Source organism: Cyprinus carpio, chromosome A12, assembly GCF_018340385.1.
Source record: "Cyprinus carpio isolate SPL01 chromosome A12, ASM1834038v1, whole genome shotgun sequence".
Taxonomy (NCBI): Eukaryota; Metazoa; Chordata; class Actinopteri; order Cypriniformes; family Cyprinidae; genus Cyprinus; species Cyprinus carpio.
Genome location: NC_056583.1, coordinates 23,594,990 through 23,612,946, shown reverse-complemented (window position 1 = coordinate 23,612,946; position 17,957 = coordinate 23,594,990). Strand labels below are relative to the sequence as shown.

At 37.0% G+C, this 17,957-nt stretch overlaps 1 protein-coding gene across 1 annotated transcript in view; it reads left to right on the top strand.

Moving 5' to 3' along the window:
* LOC109092652 (dedicator of cytokinesis protein 1-like) overlaps window positions 1–17,957 on the top strand; it is a 195,070-nt gene that overhangs the window by 141,054 nt on the left and 36,059 nt on the right. Inside the window, exons 32-38 of the mRNA XM_042768077.1 lie at window positions 3,169–3,227; window positions 4,290–4,438; window positions 11,409–11,494; window positions 12,497–12,653; window positions 13,289–13,329; window positions 14,123–14,213; window positions 17,462–17,581. Of these exons, the coding sequence (XP_042624011.1) occupies window positions 3,169–3,227; window positions 4,290–4,438; window positions 11,409–11,494; window positions 12,497–12,653; window positions 13,289–13,329; window positions 14,123–14,213; window positions 17,462–17,581 (703 nt within the window). The remainder of the gene's footprint in view (window positions 1–3,168; window positions 3,228–4,289; window positions 4,439–11,408; window positions 11,495–12,496; window positions 12,654–13,288; window positions 13,330–14,122; window positions 14,214–17,461; window positions 17,582–17,957) is intronic.

The following is a 17,957-nucleotide window of genomic DNA, read 5'->3' as shown; positions in this document are numbered from 1 at the left end:
AAGAATCATAGATTTTAAAAATAAGTCATTTATTAATAATAGCTCATAGCATGAAAATAATTCAACTAGAAATTATCTTTTAAAAAAATAAAAATAAAGTTCACTGAAAAATACATTTTGCGGCACGGAAATGTCAGCTCAAAATGTTCTAATATTCTACTCTTCTTCAAAGGAAAACTGTTTTGAGGATGAGCAGCTGATATTTTTGGGTGAACTGTTTAATTTTAATACCAAACTTGTGCAAAAATAAAAGCGCACAGAGCTCAACACTGTCAGCTGTAATGGAGTTTAATTTGTTGACTTGCTGACAGCATTTCAACCTGATTGCACTTCATATCCCAACGAGTAAAGCAGCACAACGCTGGCATTTTGAGGGCTTTCATCAGGAAAAAGTGCTGATGTCTTGAGGACGCCGTATAACAGTCTGCTTCGCTGCTCTGTCTTTGTTCTTCGGTGCTGTTTGCCCCCCGTCGGGCCTCTTTCAGAGTGCTGGTTTGATTCGTTCAGAGCCGTAGCCTGAGCTTTCATCTCTCCGTTCTCTCTGTGTTCTGCTGGAGGTGTCATGCTGACCTGAGAGAGGCTGCTGCTGCTGCTGCTGCTGCTGACTCTTCACTCTCTTGCTTTTTTCTCCTCGTTCTGTCTCTCAGAGTCCAGACTTCACTGGCATCACAGAAGAGGAGCGTCAGGCCAAAGCTTTCACCCGCTCACTACAGTCTCTCAGAAAAACACTGTATTTACTGGAGAACCTGTGAGCCGTGCCTTTCTCAAACTCAGCAGCAGATGCTGAAGTGTTGTAGATTTGCCAAACCATTGTTATACTGTTGCTAAGCTGTTTGGGTCTATTATATGGTTTCTGAGGTGTTCTGGGTGGTTCTGGGGTGTTGCTAAGTGGTTGCTAGAGTGTTCTAAATGAGTTTAGAGTGTTTCTGTGTGGTTGCTAGGGTGAGTGACATATGGTTGGTTGATTGATTCTTCTAGGAGTGATTGTTTGGTGTTTTGGGTGGTTGTCAGGGTGTTGCTATGTGGTTTCTCGGGTGTATCTGTGTGGTTGCTAAGGTTAGTGGCTGTAGGGGGCTGCTACATAGTCAGGTTCTTCTAGGAGTGTTTTCTTGGTGTTTTGGATGGTTTCAGGGTGTTGCTACACAGTTGCTAGTGTGTTGTGGGCTTTTTCCTAGACTGCTGTAAGTGGATGCTAATGTGAGTGAGTGTTTTTTTTTTCCCTTGAGTGTGTTGCAATGTGGTTTCTCGGGTGTTCTGAATGATTTTAGGGTGTTTCTAAGTGGTTGCTAGGGTGAGTGGCTGTAGGGTTTTGCTATATAGTCAATAGGTTCTTCTTGGAAGGCTTGCTTGGTATTTCAGTTGGTTGCCAGGGTGTTGCTATGCAGTCTCTGAGGTGTTCTGAGTGTTTTTATGTAGTTGCTAAGTGGTCACTGACCTAATTTAAACAAACCTGCCCTTGAGTCCGTAATAATAATAGTATGATCTGTAATTATGACGTATGTTTTGCTCAGTGTCTCGAGTATGAGCAGGAGCAAACTGCACTAATAGTACAGGAGCGGGTGTCCCTCTGTCTTTTCCATCTGTCCCTGTGTTCTGTTCCCGCAGGCTGACAAGTGTGTGTTAACACACTCGGCTTCCTCTTCTGTATAAACCTCGCTGTCTGTCCGTCTCTCTCGTTCTGTCACCGTGGACACTACAGATGCAAATTATAGAGCAGCGCTTAGCTGGAAACAGACAGAGCCACGGAGAGAGGGGAAGGTGAGGGAGGAGGGCTTCGGGAAGTCAGGAGGAGGTGAAGTAATTAAGAGAGCATGACAGTGGAGTACGCAAGTGAATGGAGAGGTCAGGCAGGGGAAATGTGTCTGAGAGTATGAGCAGAAACATTCAATATCTGCATCTGAGACACATGTTATCTGAAATAAAATATTTGTAAAAAATATTTCAGCTACTGTAGTTACCTAGGCAACATTTCTCATTTTCTTTTTTGTTTACTTGACATACTTAAATATCTAAAGCTGAAATAAATATTATATTAACATATAAAAAAAAATTAAAACACAAAACAACTATTAAAACTCTAACAAAAAATTAAAATGAAAAATATACAAATTAAATCTATTATAATATCTCAATGACACTAAAATAACACTGGCTGTTACAGAATGCACCGGGTTCAGTACTAGTTAAGCTAGTTAATCAACAGTATTTGTAGCATAATGTTACTACATTACTACAGAAAATAAATTCAAACTGAAATAATAATAATAATGCTCTTTGTGTACAATATGGTTCAAAAGTTGGGGGTTGGTAAGATTTTTAAAGATTTGTTTAAAAGAAGTGTCTTTTGCTCACAAAAGCTGTTTATTTGATTAAAAAAACAGTAAAAACAGTAATAATGTGGAGTATTTAATTATTAAATATATTTTTTATGTAATTTATTGCTGTGATGCGCAGCTGAATTTTCAGCATCATTACTCCAGTCTTCAGTGTCACATGATCTTCAGAAATCATTCTAATATGCTGATTTGCTGATTTTGGTGAGTCATGTGAAGTGCTTCAGCATGTTAGCATGCATCTGATCTGAAGCGTCTCTGTCACGAAAATGATTAAACATCAGTAACAAGGGTCAAACTGAAGGACTGAAGACAGGAGTTGTGAGAGGCGTTACTGTGTGTTAACTGGGCTCCGGCGTGCCTCGTCCTTGTCATCATAAATTATGACTGGATGAGAGTGTATTGACAAAACAATCAATGGTGGCTCAGAATTCAGCCGAGGGCCACAGGCATCCCAAAATGTCAGCGTGTGATGCCAGCGCTAATGAATGGGCGTCAGGCCTGCGGAGGGATCTGTCATCATGCTGCTTACTTCACACTTTCTTTGAACGAAAGCACTGATACGGGACGAGCCTGCACTCTCATCTTCTGTCGTTTTCCTAAACTCATTTGACATTGATTCTGAACAGCTTCTCCTCCTCTTTCTGAATTGCAGATCATCTGTCCGGTCCTGTTAGAACAGTATTATGGAAGTTTGCAAGCTGAGGCTAGCAAACCGTAAATGTTTCTCAATTCCAGGAGAATCATTGAAATGTTCTGTCAGATATACCTCTCTGACTTTATGAAGTCATCTTTCTAAAGTCTGTTCTAATATCTTCCTATTTCTCTTTTACAGGTATCAAGACATGAGGCGACAGATTGGCTTCGAGATCCGAGACATGTGGTACAACCTGGGTGAGCCGGTCATTATTAAATCAGACAAAAATAGATGTGAAATCTATCTGTAAGTTCTTAACACAGCAAAGTGTTTATTTATTATTGCACAACTTTCTCGAATGCTTTTATGGTTTAGCTAACTCTGCTTGTTTTTGAATCATTTTATATACAATGTCAATGTCTTTTGTCAATGTAATTATTTGATACATAAAAAGAACATTTATTTGAAATAGAAATCTTCTGTAATATTATAAATGGCTTTACTGTCACTTTTGATCAATTGAATGCATACTGGCTGAATGAAAGCAAGTATTTATTTATTTTTTGTTGGTAAAAATAAATCAAATCAACATTTAAAATATGTAGTTTTTATATGTGTGTCCCGAAAAACCACGCCATCTTTAAAAGGTTCCTCAGCTTTCACGGGCCATTCTTTTTGTAAGGCTTATGTCTGGCCTATTTGTGTTGCTTACAGCTTTAGCACTGATTCAGGCGGGTTATTTTCCGACCGAGACATCTTGCGGTTATTTCAAGTCATGCAAATGGAAATGCTCTGAAAGTGAAGGTGCTAATTAGTGGCAGGACAGTTGAGGAAGAACCGCTGTGAAAGTATTTTCAGCTCCCACGTTCCTCTCTGAAGGAATTTTTGCCACCTCACGCTAGACGTGTTTCTCAGCCGCCTTTGGATGTTCATTAGCTGGCAGCGTTTGATAGCAGGTTTAGTCACAGACACCAGAGATTCAAAGATGTTTGGCTGCATTCAGCGCTGTGATTGCGCGAAACTCTGAAGATTAGCGGAGCGCAGATGAAAGCCTGTCTTTTGAGAGGTGTAGAATTTGTGCCTCTGAAATAGAAGTTTTACACAGCTCACGAAAATACATAAAAGTTGTTGTTAGACACAAATAGGCACTGCAAGGAAGTAGCTGAGAGTTGATATTCCCTGTGCTGTTGCACCTGCCGGCAAAAATATCACAAACATTTCCTGTTTGTATGGCATAAAACACACAGAAAAGATCTTAAACAAATAAAAAGAAGAATTCAGGCATGCTAACTTGAGAATTTCTTCTCAACATCCTGCAGGTCCACACAAAATCAAGTTTATACCTGAGATGGTGGGTCCGATTTTGGAGATGACGCTGGTTCCTGAGATCGAGCTGCGTAAAGCCACCATTCCCATCTTCTTTGACATGATGCAGTGCGAGTTTCACTTCAGACGCTGCTTCCAGACGGTCAGTTTTCACAGACATCAGTAACTGTGTGATTTCTAGGGACCAATTTGCATACTTGTACTGCATACTACAAGTACAGTTCATGGGAAAGTATGCTGCCATTCAAAAGTTTGGGGTCAGTTAGAATTTTTTTTTTAATGTTTATGTCTCTTGTGCTCACAAATGCTGCATTTATTTGATTAAAAATACAGTAAAAACTGTGAAATATTGTGGTTTAAAATAATTGGTTTCTATTTGAATGTGTTTTAAAATGTAATTTATTCCTGTGATCAAAGATGAAAAAAAAAAAAATTCCTTTTATTATTAATGTTCAACACATTTGTGCTTCTCAATTTTGTTTATTATTTATTTATTTGTTTTGTTTTATATGGAAATGGTGATACTTTTTTTCTGGATTTTTTTTAATGAATAGAAATATTACATTAGAAAAATAAATCTTTTGTAACATTATAAATATATTTACTTTTATTTTTGATTAATGCATTATGCTGAATTAAAGTATTATATATATATATATATATATATATATAATATATATATATATATATATATATATATATATATATATATATATATATATATATATATATATATATATATATATTTTTTTTTTTTTTTTTTTTTTTTTTATGTAATGACCCCAATAGTTGATACAGGGTTGATTGGTGGTAACGGTAATTTTAAGTAGTAATGTCACGAGACCAACATTTCAGTAGTAAAAACTAAAAGTTTTTAAATACAAAAAAAAATTCATGACTCTTTATTACCACATGTGCTTTTTAAATATTAAAATCATGTTTAAATATTAAAATGCTAACATATTAAACTGAACATGGTCTTCGGGTGTTTCTCAGTAATTAATCATTGCTTTGTTGCTTTTTAAAGTAATTATTCAAGTGAACAAACAGTAGCAGAGCTCTTTACAGAGCATGTGTGCAAATACACATGTCAGCATTCAAATACAGCCGTTCATGATGTTTAAAAACCTCTGCTTCTTCATTTTTCTGATGGACCATTGCAAATGCAGTGTTTTGTGGAAATATTAGTCCAAAAAAACAGGCATGGGTACACACTTTTAAAGTTCATTTGCATTCTTTTAACAAACTGTAGTTCAGAATCAGAAAGAGCTTTATTGCCAAGTATGCTTGCACGTAAAAGGAATTTGCTTTAGTATCACAAACCAGTACACAGAGACAACAACAACACACAGACCATAAAAATAAGATGAGAATAAAAATAAACACATATGTAAATATAAATAGACAAAAATTGAAAAATAAAATAAAATAAAAATAAATTGTATGTACAGTTGTGCTATAGATGATAGAATAGGAATAGAACAGAGTGAGATGCAGGGATGAACTAGGATGTAGGTTGTAACAAATAAATGTAAGGTTATTACACATCTTTATTGCACAATGGGGGAACATTTAACTGTTCATAAGGAAAATTGCCTGGGGGAAGAAACTATTATTGTGCCTGGCTGTCCTGGTATTTGCGGCTCTGAAGTGCTGGCCAGATGGCAAAAGTTCAAAAAGCGGATGGCTTGGATGTGAAGGGTCCAGAGTGATTTTTGAACCCTTTTCCTCACTCTGGATGTATACAGTTCTTGAAGGGTGGGCAGGGGAGCACCAATAATCCTCTCGGCAGTCTGAACCGTCCTCTGTAGTCTTCTAATGTCTGATTTTGTAGCTGAACCAAACCAGACAGTTATCGATGTGCACAGAACTCGATGATGGCTGAGTAGAACTGTTTCAGCAGCTCCTGTGGTAGGTTGAATTTCCTCAGCTGGTGAAGGAAGTACAACCTTTGTTGGGCCTTTTTTTTTAATACAATGGAGTCGATGTGAGTGTCCTACTTCTGGTCCTGAGAGGTGGTGGTTCCCAGGAATCTAAATGACTCCACTGTTTTTACAGTGCTGTCTATGATGGTGAGTGGGGGGAGTGCAGGGATGTTTCTTCTGAAGTCCATGATCCATGATCATCTCCACTGTTTTGGGCGTGTTCAGCTCCTTGTTTTTGGGATCAATTATTATTATTGTATTTTTGTTGACTGGAGATTTTTTGTCATTAAATTCCTTTTTTGTTTTTTTTTTCAGTTTCTTATAAATATCTAAATGTCTAAAGTCTAATCTCACTGTAATCAGCACAAACTAGGCTATAATAATATGTGAGCAGCATTTATGTACATGATTGTGTTTTTGAGAAAAAAATGTTATGCGTGGTTAGTGAAAAAACTAAAAATGTTAAATCACTTGAATAAGGCAATAAAACACATATAGAAAATTTGGTTCCCAGGAATTTTGAGAACTGGAGCTTGTAGCCTAGAATTTTTTTTTTCTAAATGATGTGAAAATCATCTTGTTTACTCACTTACAGAAAACAATATATTGATTTAAATTTTCTAACACACTTTTTGTTGGTAAAAGTCATATGCGAGTAGGCGTCAACTATCATGAATTGACACCTGAGAAGACAAAGGCCTGCATAATGAGCTGCATAATGAGCCATTCAGTCACCTGTGTCACTGAGAGGGATGAGTTACAAGAAAGAATGTGAGGACAAAATAAATCTATATAATTTTATGTTTGTAGTTTATTTAGAATATATTTAATTATCCCACAACATAATTTAATATTCACTTGTGAGTGCAGTTAAACAGTTTAATTAGGAACAATCAAAGCTGACTTTCAAACTGAATTTTTTGCATCATTACTCCAGTCACACAATCCTTCAGAAATCCTTTTTACAATCTTATTTTCTACAAAAAAAACATTTATTGTTATTATTATTATCATCATCATCATCATTATTATTATTATTATTATTATTATTATTATTATTATTATTATTAATGTTGAAAAGAGCTGAGAATATTTTTTTTTAGGTTTTTTAGGGGGGATAAATTGAAAGAACAGCAATGATTGTTACATTTGTTACAGTTACATTTATTGTTACATTTATATTATTTACATCAGCTTTTGAATGGTATAGTAGTGTATATTGTTATTGAAACTTCATAATATTTCACTTGATTGTACATTAAGTCAGGAATTATAGGTTTGGAAAAGAGTCTTTGGAAAAAGTCTAACTAGTAAAATGTTTACACGTTATGTGAAAACTAGTACAAGTATATAAATAAATAAAAAGAGAGTCTTACTCATGTTTATGAACTCTGCTGAATAAAGTGCTTCATTCTTTTTTCTGAGGAAATCCAAATCTCAAATCCTCAGCCACATCACATCTGTTTTGGGGTGAATTATGTCTTATTCCTCTCATCGCGAAGCAAACAGTAAAATAATAAAAACTTGAAGAACAGTCTCGCTGCGTTGTCTTCTGTTGTGTGGGCGTATTCAAAAGCCGCGCGCTTCAGTGAAACATTTGAATCTCAAAAGCGCGCTCGGCGCGGGGGCGTGGTCGCATTAGAAGATAATGAATGGAGACGTGAAAAACGGACATCGCGTTGTTTTCATATGGATTACTTTATCACAGAATATTTGTTTTCAGCAGCACTTGTTTAGTTTAAAAGTAGACATGTCAGGCTTTCTATAGATATCTCTCTCATGTCTCTTCGTTGAGTATTCACAGAGTTACAGTTCATTTTAATGACGCATTTGTATCTGAAGATCAGCGCAGACAAAGGCTGCAGACAGCACTCCTTGTTTGTTATCTTTATTTTATAAGTGCACAAAGTTTTGTTGTTATTATGTCTGTATAAAAAAAAAATAGACCCTTTACAGATTCGATTGATGTATTGCTCTTATCTGTACGATCAAAACTGAAAGTGTAATTTAAGTTCTTTTCGGGGTTATCAGGAGAAAATACCCCAAAACGCGTATACGCGTTAATCGACTCCAGAGGGTTAAGACTGCACCAGTCAGCCAGCTGCTCAACCTCTTGTCTGTAAGCAGACTCATCACCGTCCTATGTGAGGCCGATAAGTGTGGTGTCATCTGCGAACTTCAGGAGCTTGACAGAGGAGTCTCGAGAGGTGCAGTCGTTGGTGTAAAGGGAGAAGAGCAGTGGGGAGAGGACCTAACCTTGAGGGGCACCAGTGATGTCCTTAAGATAAGCCAAAACCAGTTTTTCAAATGACTTCATGACCACAGACGTTAGAGGCACAGGTCTGTAGTCGTTAAATCCTTTTATTTTGGGTTTTTTATTGGGATGGGAATGATGGTGGAGCGTTTGAAGCAGACAAGGACTTTGCACAGCTCCAGTGATCTGTTGAAGATCTGTGTAAAGATGGGGGCCAGCTGGTCAGCACAGGCTTTCAGACCAGCTGGTGTCACACCGTCTGGGCCTGGTGCCTTTCTTCTTTTGTTCTTTTTGAAGACCTGATGCACATCATCTTTAATGATCTGAAGTGCAGGGGGGAGGGGGATTGTTGGAGGTGTAAAGAGATGGTCAGAATGGGTGTGGGGTGTTTCAAATCTACAATAAAACTCATTCAGATCTTCAGCAAGTTTTTGACTGGCCTCAGTGCTGGGGGATGGTGTCTTGAGGTTGGTGATGGCTTTCAGGCCTTTCAACACTGAAGCTGGGTCACTGGAAGTGAACTGATCTTCCAACTTTTTAGCATTAGCTCCTCTTAGCTGCTCTAATCTCCTTATTCAGTGTATTCCTGGCCTGATTGTACAAGACCCTGTCTCCATTTCTAGAGATGTCTGAGTTTTGCTGTAAACCATGGCTTATCATTGCTGAATGTTAGATGAGTCCTGGTAGGGATGCATATATCCTCACAGAAACTGATGAAGTTACAGTCTCAGTGAGCTCATCCAGATCATTGGCAGCAGCTTCAAAAACACTCCAATCAGTGAGGTCGAAACAGGCTTGTAAATTCTGCTCTGCTTCATTAGTCCATCTTTTAACAGTCCTTAATACAGGTTTAGCTGATTTCAGTTTCTGTAGGGCAGTATAAGATGAACCAAACAATGACCAGAGAGCCCCAAAGCTGCCCCATGGGACAGAGTGATATGCATCCATTATTGTGGTGTAACAGTGATCCAATATATTACTATCTCTGGTGGGACATGTGATGTGCTGTCTGTAATTTGGCAGTTCACGAGAGAGATTTGCTTTATTAAAGTCCCCGAGAATGATTAAAACAGAGTCGGGGTGTTGTACAAATTTGGATGCAGTCCATGTTCCACATCCCACTGAGATCTTCATCTACCTCAAAGTTCACTGCTGGAAGGTTACGGATTCATTGCTTCCTCTCATATGCTTTGCTTTTATGATAATCTACATACAGTATGTGAGAGTGTCTTTCACATACATAATACTGCAGTACAGCAAACTGCAGCTTTAATTTGATCTAAAATCTCTCAGACTCAGACTCTCAAAGGCGTATTTGACGCCCTGCATGTTCAGACCTGCCAGTCCTATGGGACACACTAGTACTCCATTAATATGAGATGTGTATTGAACATTAATACAAGTAATGGCACACAGAATGTCAGTCACATCTGTTCAGAGATTTTGATGTGGCCTTGAGTCTGTCATGAGAGTTCAGTTCATTTATGCATCAGAGAACCACACTTGAGCCTATATGTAAAGGTAATTGCTGTTCTGACTGGTTGATCAGGAAAACTGTCAGACAGGCATCCTGTGTGTATAAACCTGTACATTTCTCCCTCATGCTTTGGTCTCATTCATCAGGTGTTGGTCTAGTTTTGTGGTTTGAGCAAATATTTCATCAATGTCAAACATTTCAAGTTGTTATTATATGCAATGCAATGAAATTTAATGTGGCAACCCTTGGAAAACCAAACAATAAAACAATAAATAATTACATATTTTCTTTTATTTTATTTCTCTCTAAAATATAAGTAAAATAAGCTGCAAATATATATTCCACATTTACTATAGATCAGCTTTTCACATTTGTGTTTTTAACCATAAATAAAATATGTATTTTATTTTATTTATATTTCATTTACTTTAAATAAAACTGAAATAATCGGTGAAAATATATTGCACATTTAACATAGACAATGAACCATCTGCTTTTCACGTTTGTGTTTTTTTTTTAATAAAATAAATTTTTAGCTAATTCCACTGTATTGAGATTGTAACAAATACAATCCAGTCTAAAGCATGGAAGTGAAGCACGATTAATGATGTCTGAGTTTGCTTTATTGTTCACCAGGCAGCAATTGCATCAAACTTTATGTAGTTAGGGATTTTGCAAGTAGTAAAATTTATGCTAATTATGACATCTACAGTAAGTTTGTGAGTTATCTGACATATGAGGATGATGTGAGGAGGACAGAAATCATAGTGTGTGTGTGTGTGTGTGTCAGTCTGCATTATGTTCATCTATACTGAAGTCATCTCATTTCATAACTTCCGAAAGAAAATCCCTCAGAGGTCTGTGTGTGTGTGTGTGTGTGTGTGTGTGTGTGTGTGTGTGTGTGTGTGTGTGTGTGTGTGTGTGTGTGTGTGTGTGTGTGTGTGTGTGTGTGTGTGTGTGAACAGCTATCTTTCTGAGGGCTGGTTTGAGACCTTTGGAGTTAGGACAATCTAGCAAAGTGAGGACATTTTGGCCAGTCCTCACTTTCTGAGAGCCCTTTAAAAGCCTGTTTGAGGGTCAAGACCTGGTTTTAGGGGTCAGGTTATAACTGGGTAAAGGTTAGGTTTAGGGTAAGGGTTTGGGTGAGGAACTTAGTTCTGATGGGTAGCTTTAGGGTAAGGAGCTAGAGATTGCATTGTGTCAGTGAATATCCTCACAAAGATAGCTATGCAGAGTTGTGTGTGTGTGTGTCTCCAGTTAAGTGCAGTGATGGTAATGAGCAGATAAAGTTGAGCTCACAGTTGGTGTGATTGATAACGGCTGATTACTCTCTGACACAGTGCAAGAGAGCGAGAAAACGCAGGAGGAGGAGAGAGAGGAGGGCTGGGAGAAATGACACTAATGAAATGAAAAATTAGCCACACTTGTTATTTACGGCTGCTGTGTTTAATTGCAGTTTGAGAACGAGATCATCACCAAGCTGGATCATGAGGTGGAAGGCGGTCGAGGAGACGAACAGTACAAAATCCTCTTCCAGAAGATGTGAGCGCAGATCACACACAGACACACACACGTTAATAAAATTGCTACATGATGCTGCATGAACAGAGCAGAAGAGATTGTCCCTTTAAAAGACAACAGTCAAATCAAAACTGACCCTAATTTGTTTTTAATATAAATATTTGTATTCAATATTTAAAGTTTTATTATTATTATTTGTGTATATATATTTTAAAAACTGGCCATATTTAATTTTCATCTTGTTAAATATTTGTTATTACTGTTAACTAAAACAAAGTAGTCTTTAACTAAATATATATTTTAATAACTATTTTTATATGATTTTTTTTTTTTTGAATTTTTGTTTTTATTTTTGTTGTTTAGTAACTAAAACTAATAAATAAAAATTTATAAAAACTTGAGGGACATATAAAAAAAAAATCGAGAAAAAAAAAAAATGACAAAACACAACTGTAAAATTAAAGTGAAAACAAAGTCTAAAAAAAAATATCTAAATATTAACAAAAACTACGACAGCATTTCAATTGTCTTAAAAAAAAAACCCACTGGTATTTAATATTAAATATCCATATGAAATGTTTAAAATTAAAAAAAAATTAATTTCTTTGCATATAAATGTTCTTGGTCTTATTGAGCTTCTTATTGAGATTTTTCAGTGCATTTTGTATGAAATAAATGTTTATTTCCACTGAAAATAAAGCTTTCATTGAAATATAATAACTTACTCTGCTTCTCAAATAATTTTTTCTTCCTTTCAGTGTAATCCGTGTCACATGCACAATTATTAACCAATAACATAATGCCTAACTTGTCAAGTCTTTTACATTAAAAAGTGCATTTAGCTTAGAAATGTTATTATGGTCATTTATGTTGACTTTCTTAAGGAGTTTAGGGACATTTAAGTTGAGCATGAAATCAAATTGGCTTTTGTGTCTCTCCATACATTGCACATGCTGTTGCATGTCTCTAGTTTAGGACACAGCAGTGGGACTTTCACTATTAATGTATATATGTCTGTGATAGTCTGTTGGAGCACTGCAGGAAGCACAAGTATCTGGCTAAGACTGGCGAAACCTTTGTAACTCTGGTGGTCCGTCTGTTGGAGAGACTTCTGGACTACAGGACCATCATGCATGACGAGAACAAGGAGAACCGCATGAGCTGCACAGTTAACGTGCTGGTGAGGAGAACATTTCATTTCTCAACGGAGTGTCAATGCAGCAAACCCTTGAGTTTTTACAGTGCATCTTCACTTACATAAATGCATCCAGTATTTCCTGACGGAGCGCGCTTTAGCTGGAGCGTGTAGGCGTCCTGATGCCGTGGAGTAATTGCATCAGCTCCTTTGTAACTTTATAATTGGCTCAAACTCTTTATACATGCCCACGAGCATTAAAGTTACGGCTCTGTTCAAACGTAGCATCAATGAAGAACGTGAATCTGACAGTACTGCATATCAAAGATGATCTCTCACTGAAACAATGCTATTAACTCCACGTCCGAAGGCTTGGTTTGTGTGATTTTCTGTACTTTCACACATATAATCACTTTTTTTTTTTTGGTAGACACGAGTGCACTTTAAATCTGAACGTGCTGTTGAAGTCCTCGTGTTAAACATGACTATCACATCATCTCGCTGGTCTGTGTAGAAATTAACAGCATGAGTGCACAAGGACAGAAGACGTCACAGGAATTGTGATGGATTCTTCTAGAGCCCATTATCTCTGAAACACAGATTTGTAGGTCTTTGTGAACTGAGGTCAGGATGTGTTTAGCATTAATAAGTGACCTTGTATGTGCCTGTTTCTCTTGCAGAATTTCTACAAGGAGATCGAGAGAGAAGAGATGTACATCAGGTGAGCGGCTTTATATATGTGTGTGTGTGTGCGTGGAAGAACATAGAAAAATGAAAGAAGAAAAGAAAAAGAAAAAATAATAAGCAGTGAGAATTCCAGATGCAGGTCAAGTCGTGCTTTTGGAAGGAAGGACAGATAAAGCCTACCATCTTTTCAAACCTTTTTTCACAGAAAATGATGCTTTTGTTTGGCAAGGACACATTCAATTGAGCCAAAGTGACCGTAAAGATATTTTATAATATAAAAAAATTATATTTCAGATACAGTAAATGCTGCTCTTTAGCATTTTTCTTCATTTTTTTTTTTTACTTGTACTAAAATAACATAAACTAAAAACTAATAAAAAAAAAAGACAAAAACACAAGAAAATAACTAAAACCATAACTAAAATTAAAATGAAAACAGAAAATATAAAAACAAAAATATTGTTAAATATTTAAAAATATATTATTAAAAACTATAATGAAGTGTGTAATGTTGGACGCTTCATGCACTCAGTTGTCACAACTTTAATTATGTAATTGGTGGAGGGGCTATCAGACTACCATGTTGGATGACAAAATAACCATATTTAATAAATACACTAGACACTCGAGTACAGTTTAGAGAAGGAAAGTGTCTCTGCGATTCCCTGTGTTTACAGTCATAAGTTATGTGAAGCTCTGAAGCTGTTCTGAGCTGGTGGCCTTTGTGAGTTTGTTGTTAAAGCTTTTTTATTTATTTTTTTTATTTTATTTTTTGTAATGGAGTTTGTGTTCAGATTGTTAATGTCATTGTGTGTGTGTGTGTATAGGTACCTGTATAAGCTGTGTGACCTGCATAAGGAGTGTGATAACTACACTGAGGCCGGATACACCCTGCTGCTGCACGCTAAACTCCTCAAGGTAACGCCATGCTTTTACCTTGGAAGACGTCTCTGGATCTCTCCAGTAAACACACTATGTTGATTCTTACTCGTGTCAGTAAATGAAGGTTCAGCGTACATGTGATAATGATGATCATACACTCGTTCAACGGCAGGATCTATAGTATCCGGTATCATTTCATTGGAAATCTCACTGTTGAAGACTCAGACAGGAATAATTCATGCACATTTCCATTTCTGAGTGCTGATGTTGTACAGAAGGATGTTTTTTCCCTGCTAAGGTGAACAAGTGCGTGCCGCTCTCATCTGACATTTAGAAAGTCACCTCAAGTGCAGATTTGAGAACAAATCTCTGGTAGAAAGACACTTAAACTTTGCCAAAGACATGATTACGGTGCTTGCAAGGCTTGATGTATTAAAATTCATCAGTATTTAGTATAACATTTATGAAACTTAAGGTATTACATTTAATACCCGTGTATTAAAACTTCTGTAATTAATTCATCTATCCAGAATCACTTAACATACAGGCGCCCTTTTTGGTTTTTGGTTTTGTCATATTTGCATAATAAATTTCGACTGAGTCATTTTCTTGCATTTATTTGCATAGGAATGTTACTTTTTTATTTCTGTTTAAAGTATAGTTCTCCCAAAATTTGCTTAAAATGTACTCACCCTCAGGCCATCGAAGATGTAGATGAGTTTGTTTCTTCATCAGAAGATGACTTTTTCACTGAAGAAAACAATATTATGAATTGAGGACTTTATGAATATTTTGACATTAAAAATCTCTTAATGATGGATTTTCACTTCACAAGACGTTAATTGATGGACTGGAGTGGTGTGGATTATTGTGATGTTTTTATCAGCTGTTTGGACTCTCTTTCTGACGGCATCCATTTACTGCAGAGAATCCATTGGTGAGCAAGTGATGGAATGCTACATTTCTCCAAACTGATGAAGAAACAAACTACATTTTAGATGGCCTGAGTGGGAGTCAATTTTAAGCAATTTTTCATTTTAGAGTGAACTATTCTTTTAAGAATATAGTCATGACAAATGCAAAGCTCTGATGTGCCATTTAAATTAGCACATTTGCATGCCCGAGAACCTAACCTGACCCAAAGCATTAACATTATATAATGAGGCTGCTTTGCAAGCACTACTGTATCCTTTAGGAAATGCAAATTTATTCTACTCAATCTTGGGAGTTAGTCTTGATAATTGGCGTTAACTATTAGTTGAGCAAATGGATTAATATGTATATTGGCTTGCTGTTTAATCACATCTGCGTTTGGGCTCAGCGTGTGTTCTGTAGTGAATCTCGGATTTGTTCAGGGCTTTACAGGAGTAATTCGACGAGGGAATCGGCTGTCACTGTGAGCAAGGGAACACCACGTCCTCTCGTTCCCACGCAGCTTCTTTTCATAAATAGCTGCCGTCGTTCTGTTTGCTCCTGCATACAAGAGCGACGCTCCTACATGCACATACTTACACACCTTGTGTTTCACACACTATTCATGCGTTTACAAACACAAACACACCTCTCAGTCCTGTTCAGAGACTGCACCAAAGCCTGAACCTTTGCAGCTGATTGTCTGCTCATTTGGAAGTTGGTGAAACCAGTACTGTTCTATGGGTGCCTACAGTGAAGTCTTTAAACATGCATTCAGGCAATTAACGTGACAATACTTTTACATTTTGTTCTACAATGTAGACTGCACACACTTACAGCCCAAACGTTCTTATCTAGTTACTTATTAAAAACATACGTTTTCAAAAATGAATAAAACTGCTTCAAAAATTGTTTTGTGTATGTATGCATGATATTTACATTGTAGAACAACACGTAAAAGTATCCTCATGTTATGTTTGCCACAGGCTTTATTTTACTCATTAAATGAAAAACCTTATTATAAAATGACCAAGGTAATTATTTTATTAATGAACTGAGAATTATTATTATGTATTCTGACGTCATCGTTCCCCCACTCTATTGATGATGATGATGACAGTAACCGCAGAGAGACCAGCGCTGACATCTCACAATGAGAAACAGTCAGAGTGCTAAACAACTAGTCCAACAACTTACTGGTTAGAAGCCCCAGAAATGCACGATGTAGAACAGACACGTGGCTTGGTTTTCCCACTCCTCCTCACGCCGATGATGCACTTTCCTGAGGTGCTTGACCTCCACTGTTGCACATAGCTCCATGAAATGTCAATTACGTTCACACTACAGTGAATCAGTCCTGACAGAGCCTTTAGCACAATACAGTAGCTCAGTGTGACAGCCAATAGCAGAGGCCCACAGGACAGTCAGCTGACCCGCTCCAGCCAATCAGATCGCTCATTTTCCTGTGTGTGTGTTTTTATTCCACGGAGGCTTGGAACTGAGTGGTCCACAAAAAAACCAAGAGTTCTTAATCTGCACAGTTTCTCCCTATAATCACTTGTTTACAGGATCAGGCAGCATCTGTAATGAATATTACAGTGTGGCCACATAAATCAGCGTTATCAGATGGGCTCTCGATGCCGGCACAGAAATACAGCCAAAACCTTTCAGATTCTCAGCACAACAAAATTAATATCCCCAGCAGCTGTGATCTGAAAGCGGCCACACTGCTCTATACGTGTGTGTGTGTGTGTGTGTGTGTGTGTGTGTGTGTGTGTGTGTGTGTGTGTGTGTGTGTGTGTGTGTGTTTGTGCACCTGCATATTGCAGATTTTCATTTATTGTTCAGTGGGGTCACATAATTTTGTGTTTCTTTCATTTTCTTTTTTCCCTGTGGTCCACTTATAATGCTTATAATAAAGTTTTTTTGCACTATAAACAGTCGGTTTTTCATGACCAGTCTCTCTGGAGCTTTGAACACGGGCTTTTTATATCACATTGATTGAATGTGTCATTCAAACTGTTCAGATCAGACTAAAATCATCAGGGATATCGTTTTGAAGAAATATTATTTTTATTACCTCACCTTGACTGGTCAAACAGGTGCTTTTAAATGTATATATGTGGGCGGTTGTGTTAATGAATTCCCATATTGTAACTTTGATGGATGTTTTGCAGCTGTGCTCCTCACTTGTGTGGGAAGGTTTGAGTTTCATAAGGTTTTCATCATATAATAACTTTCTTATTTCAGAAGATGAAGGAAAATATAATTATACATGACTCTTTTAAAGTTTCAGGTTGACAAGTTATTGTATTAATGTATATAGATCTAGCGTGACTTTGAAGAGTGTAATTGTGATGATGTTTTGTCAGTGGTCTGAAGAGGCCTGTGCCGCCCACCTGACGCAGAGAGACGGTTACCAGGCAACCACTCAGTGTCAACTCAAAGACCAGTTGTACCAGGAGATCATCAAGTACTTCGACAAGGGCAAGGTAACAACTACTAACAATATTACTTTCACAACACCTGCTTTAGTCATGTTGACCAGTAAGGAACTTCAGGAAGTGTGACCGTTTTCAGAATAGTGGAGCTTTTTAGCTGTATTGTGTTTCAACTAATAATGAGCTTGTGAGATGCAGTGATCAAACATACTCTACTTAATTGTCCTTTCCTCTGTGGTATGTGTTCCTTTGGGAAGTTTTTCATTTTAGAAAGCTGAATTGATCTGACGGTTCATTTCTATGAATAATTAAAAAACAAACAACAATTATTCAGATGTTCATTTGAGTCATCACTCTTTTATGTTCCCAGAAGTCCCTGCATGTCATTGTGTCTTCTTTTTTTTTCTTTTTTAAATAAAATAATTTT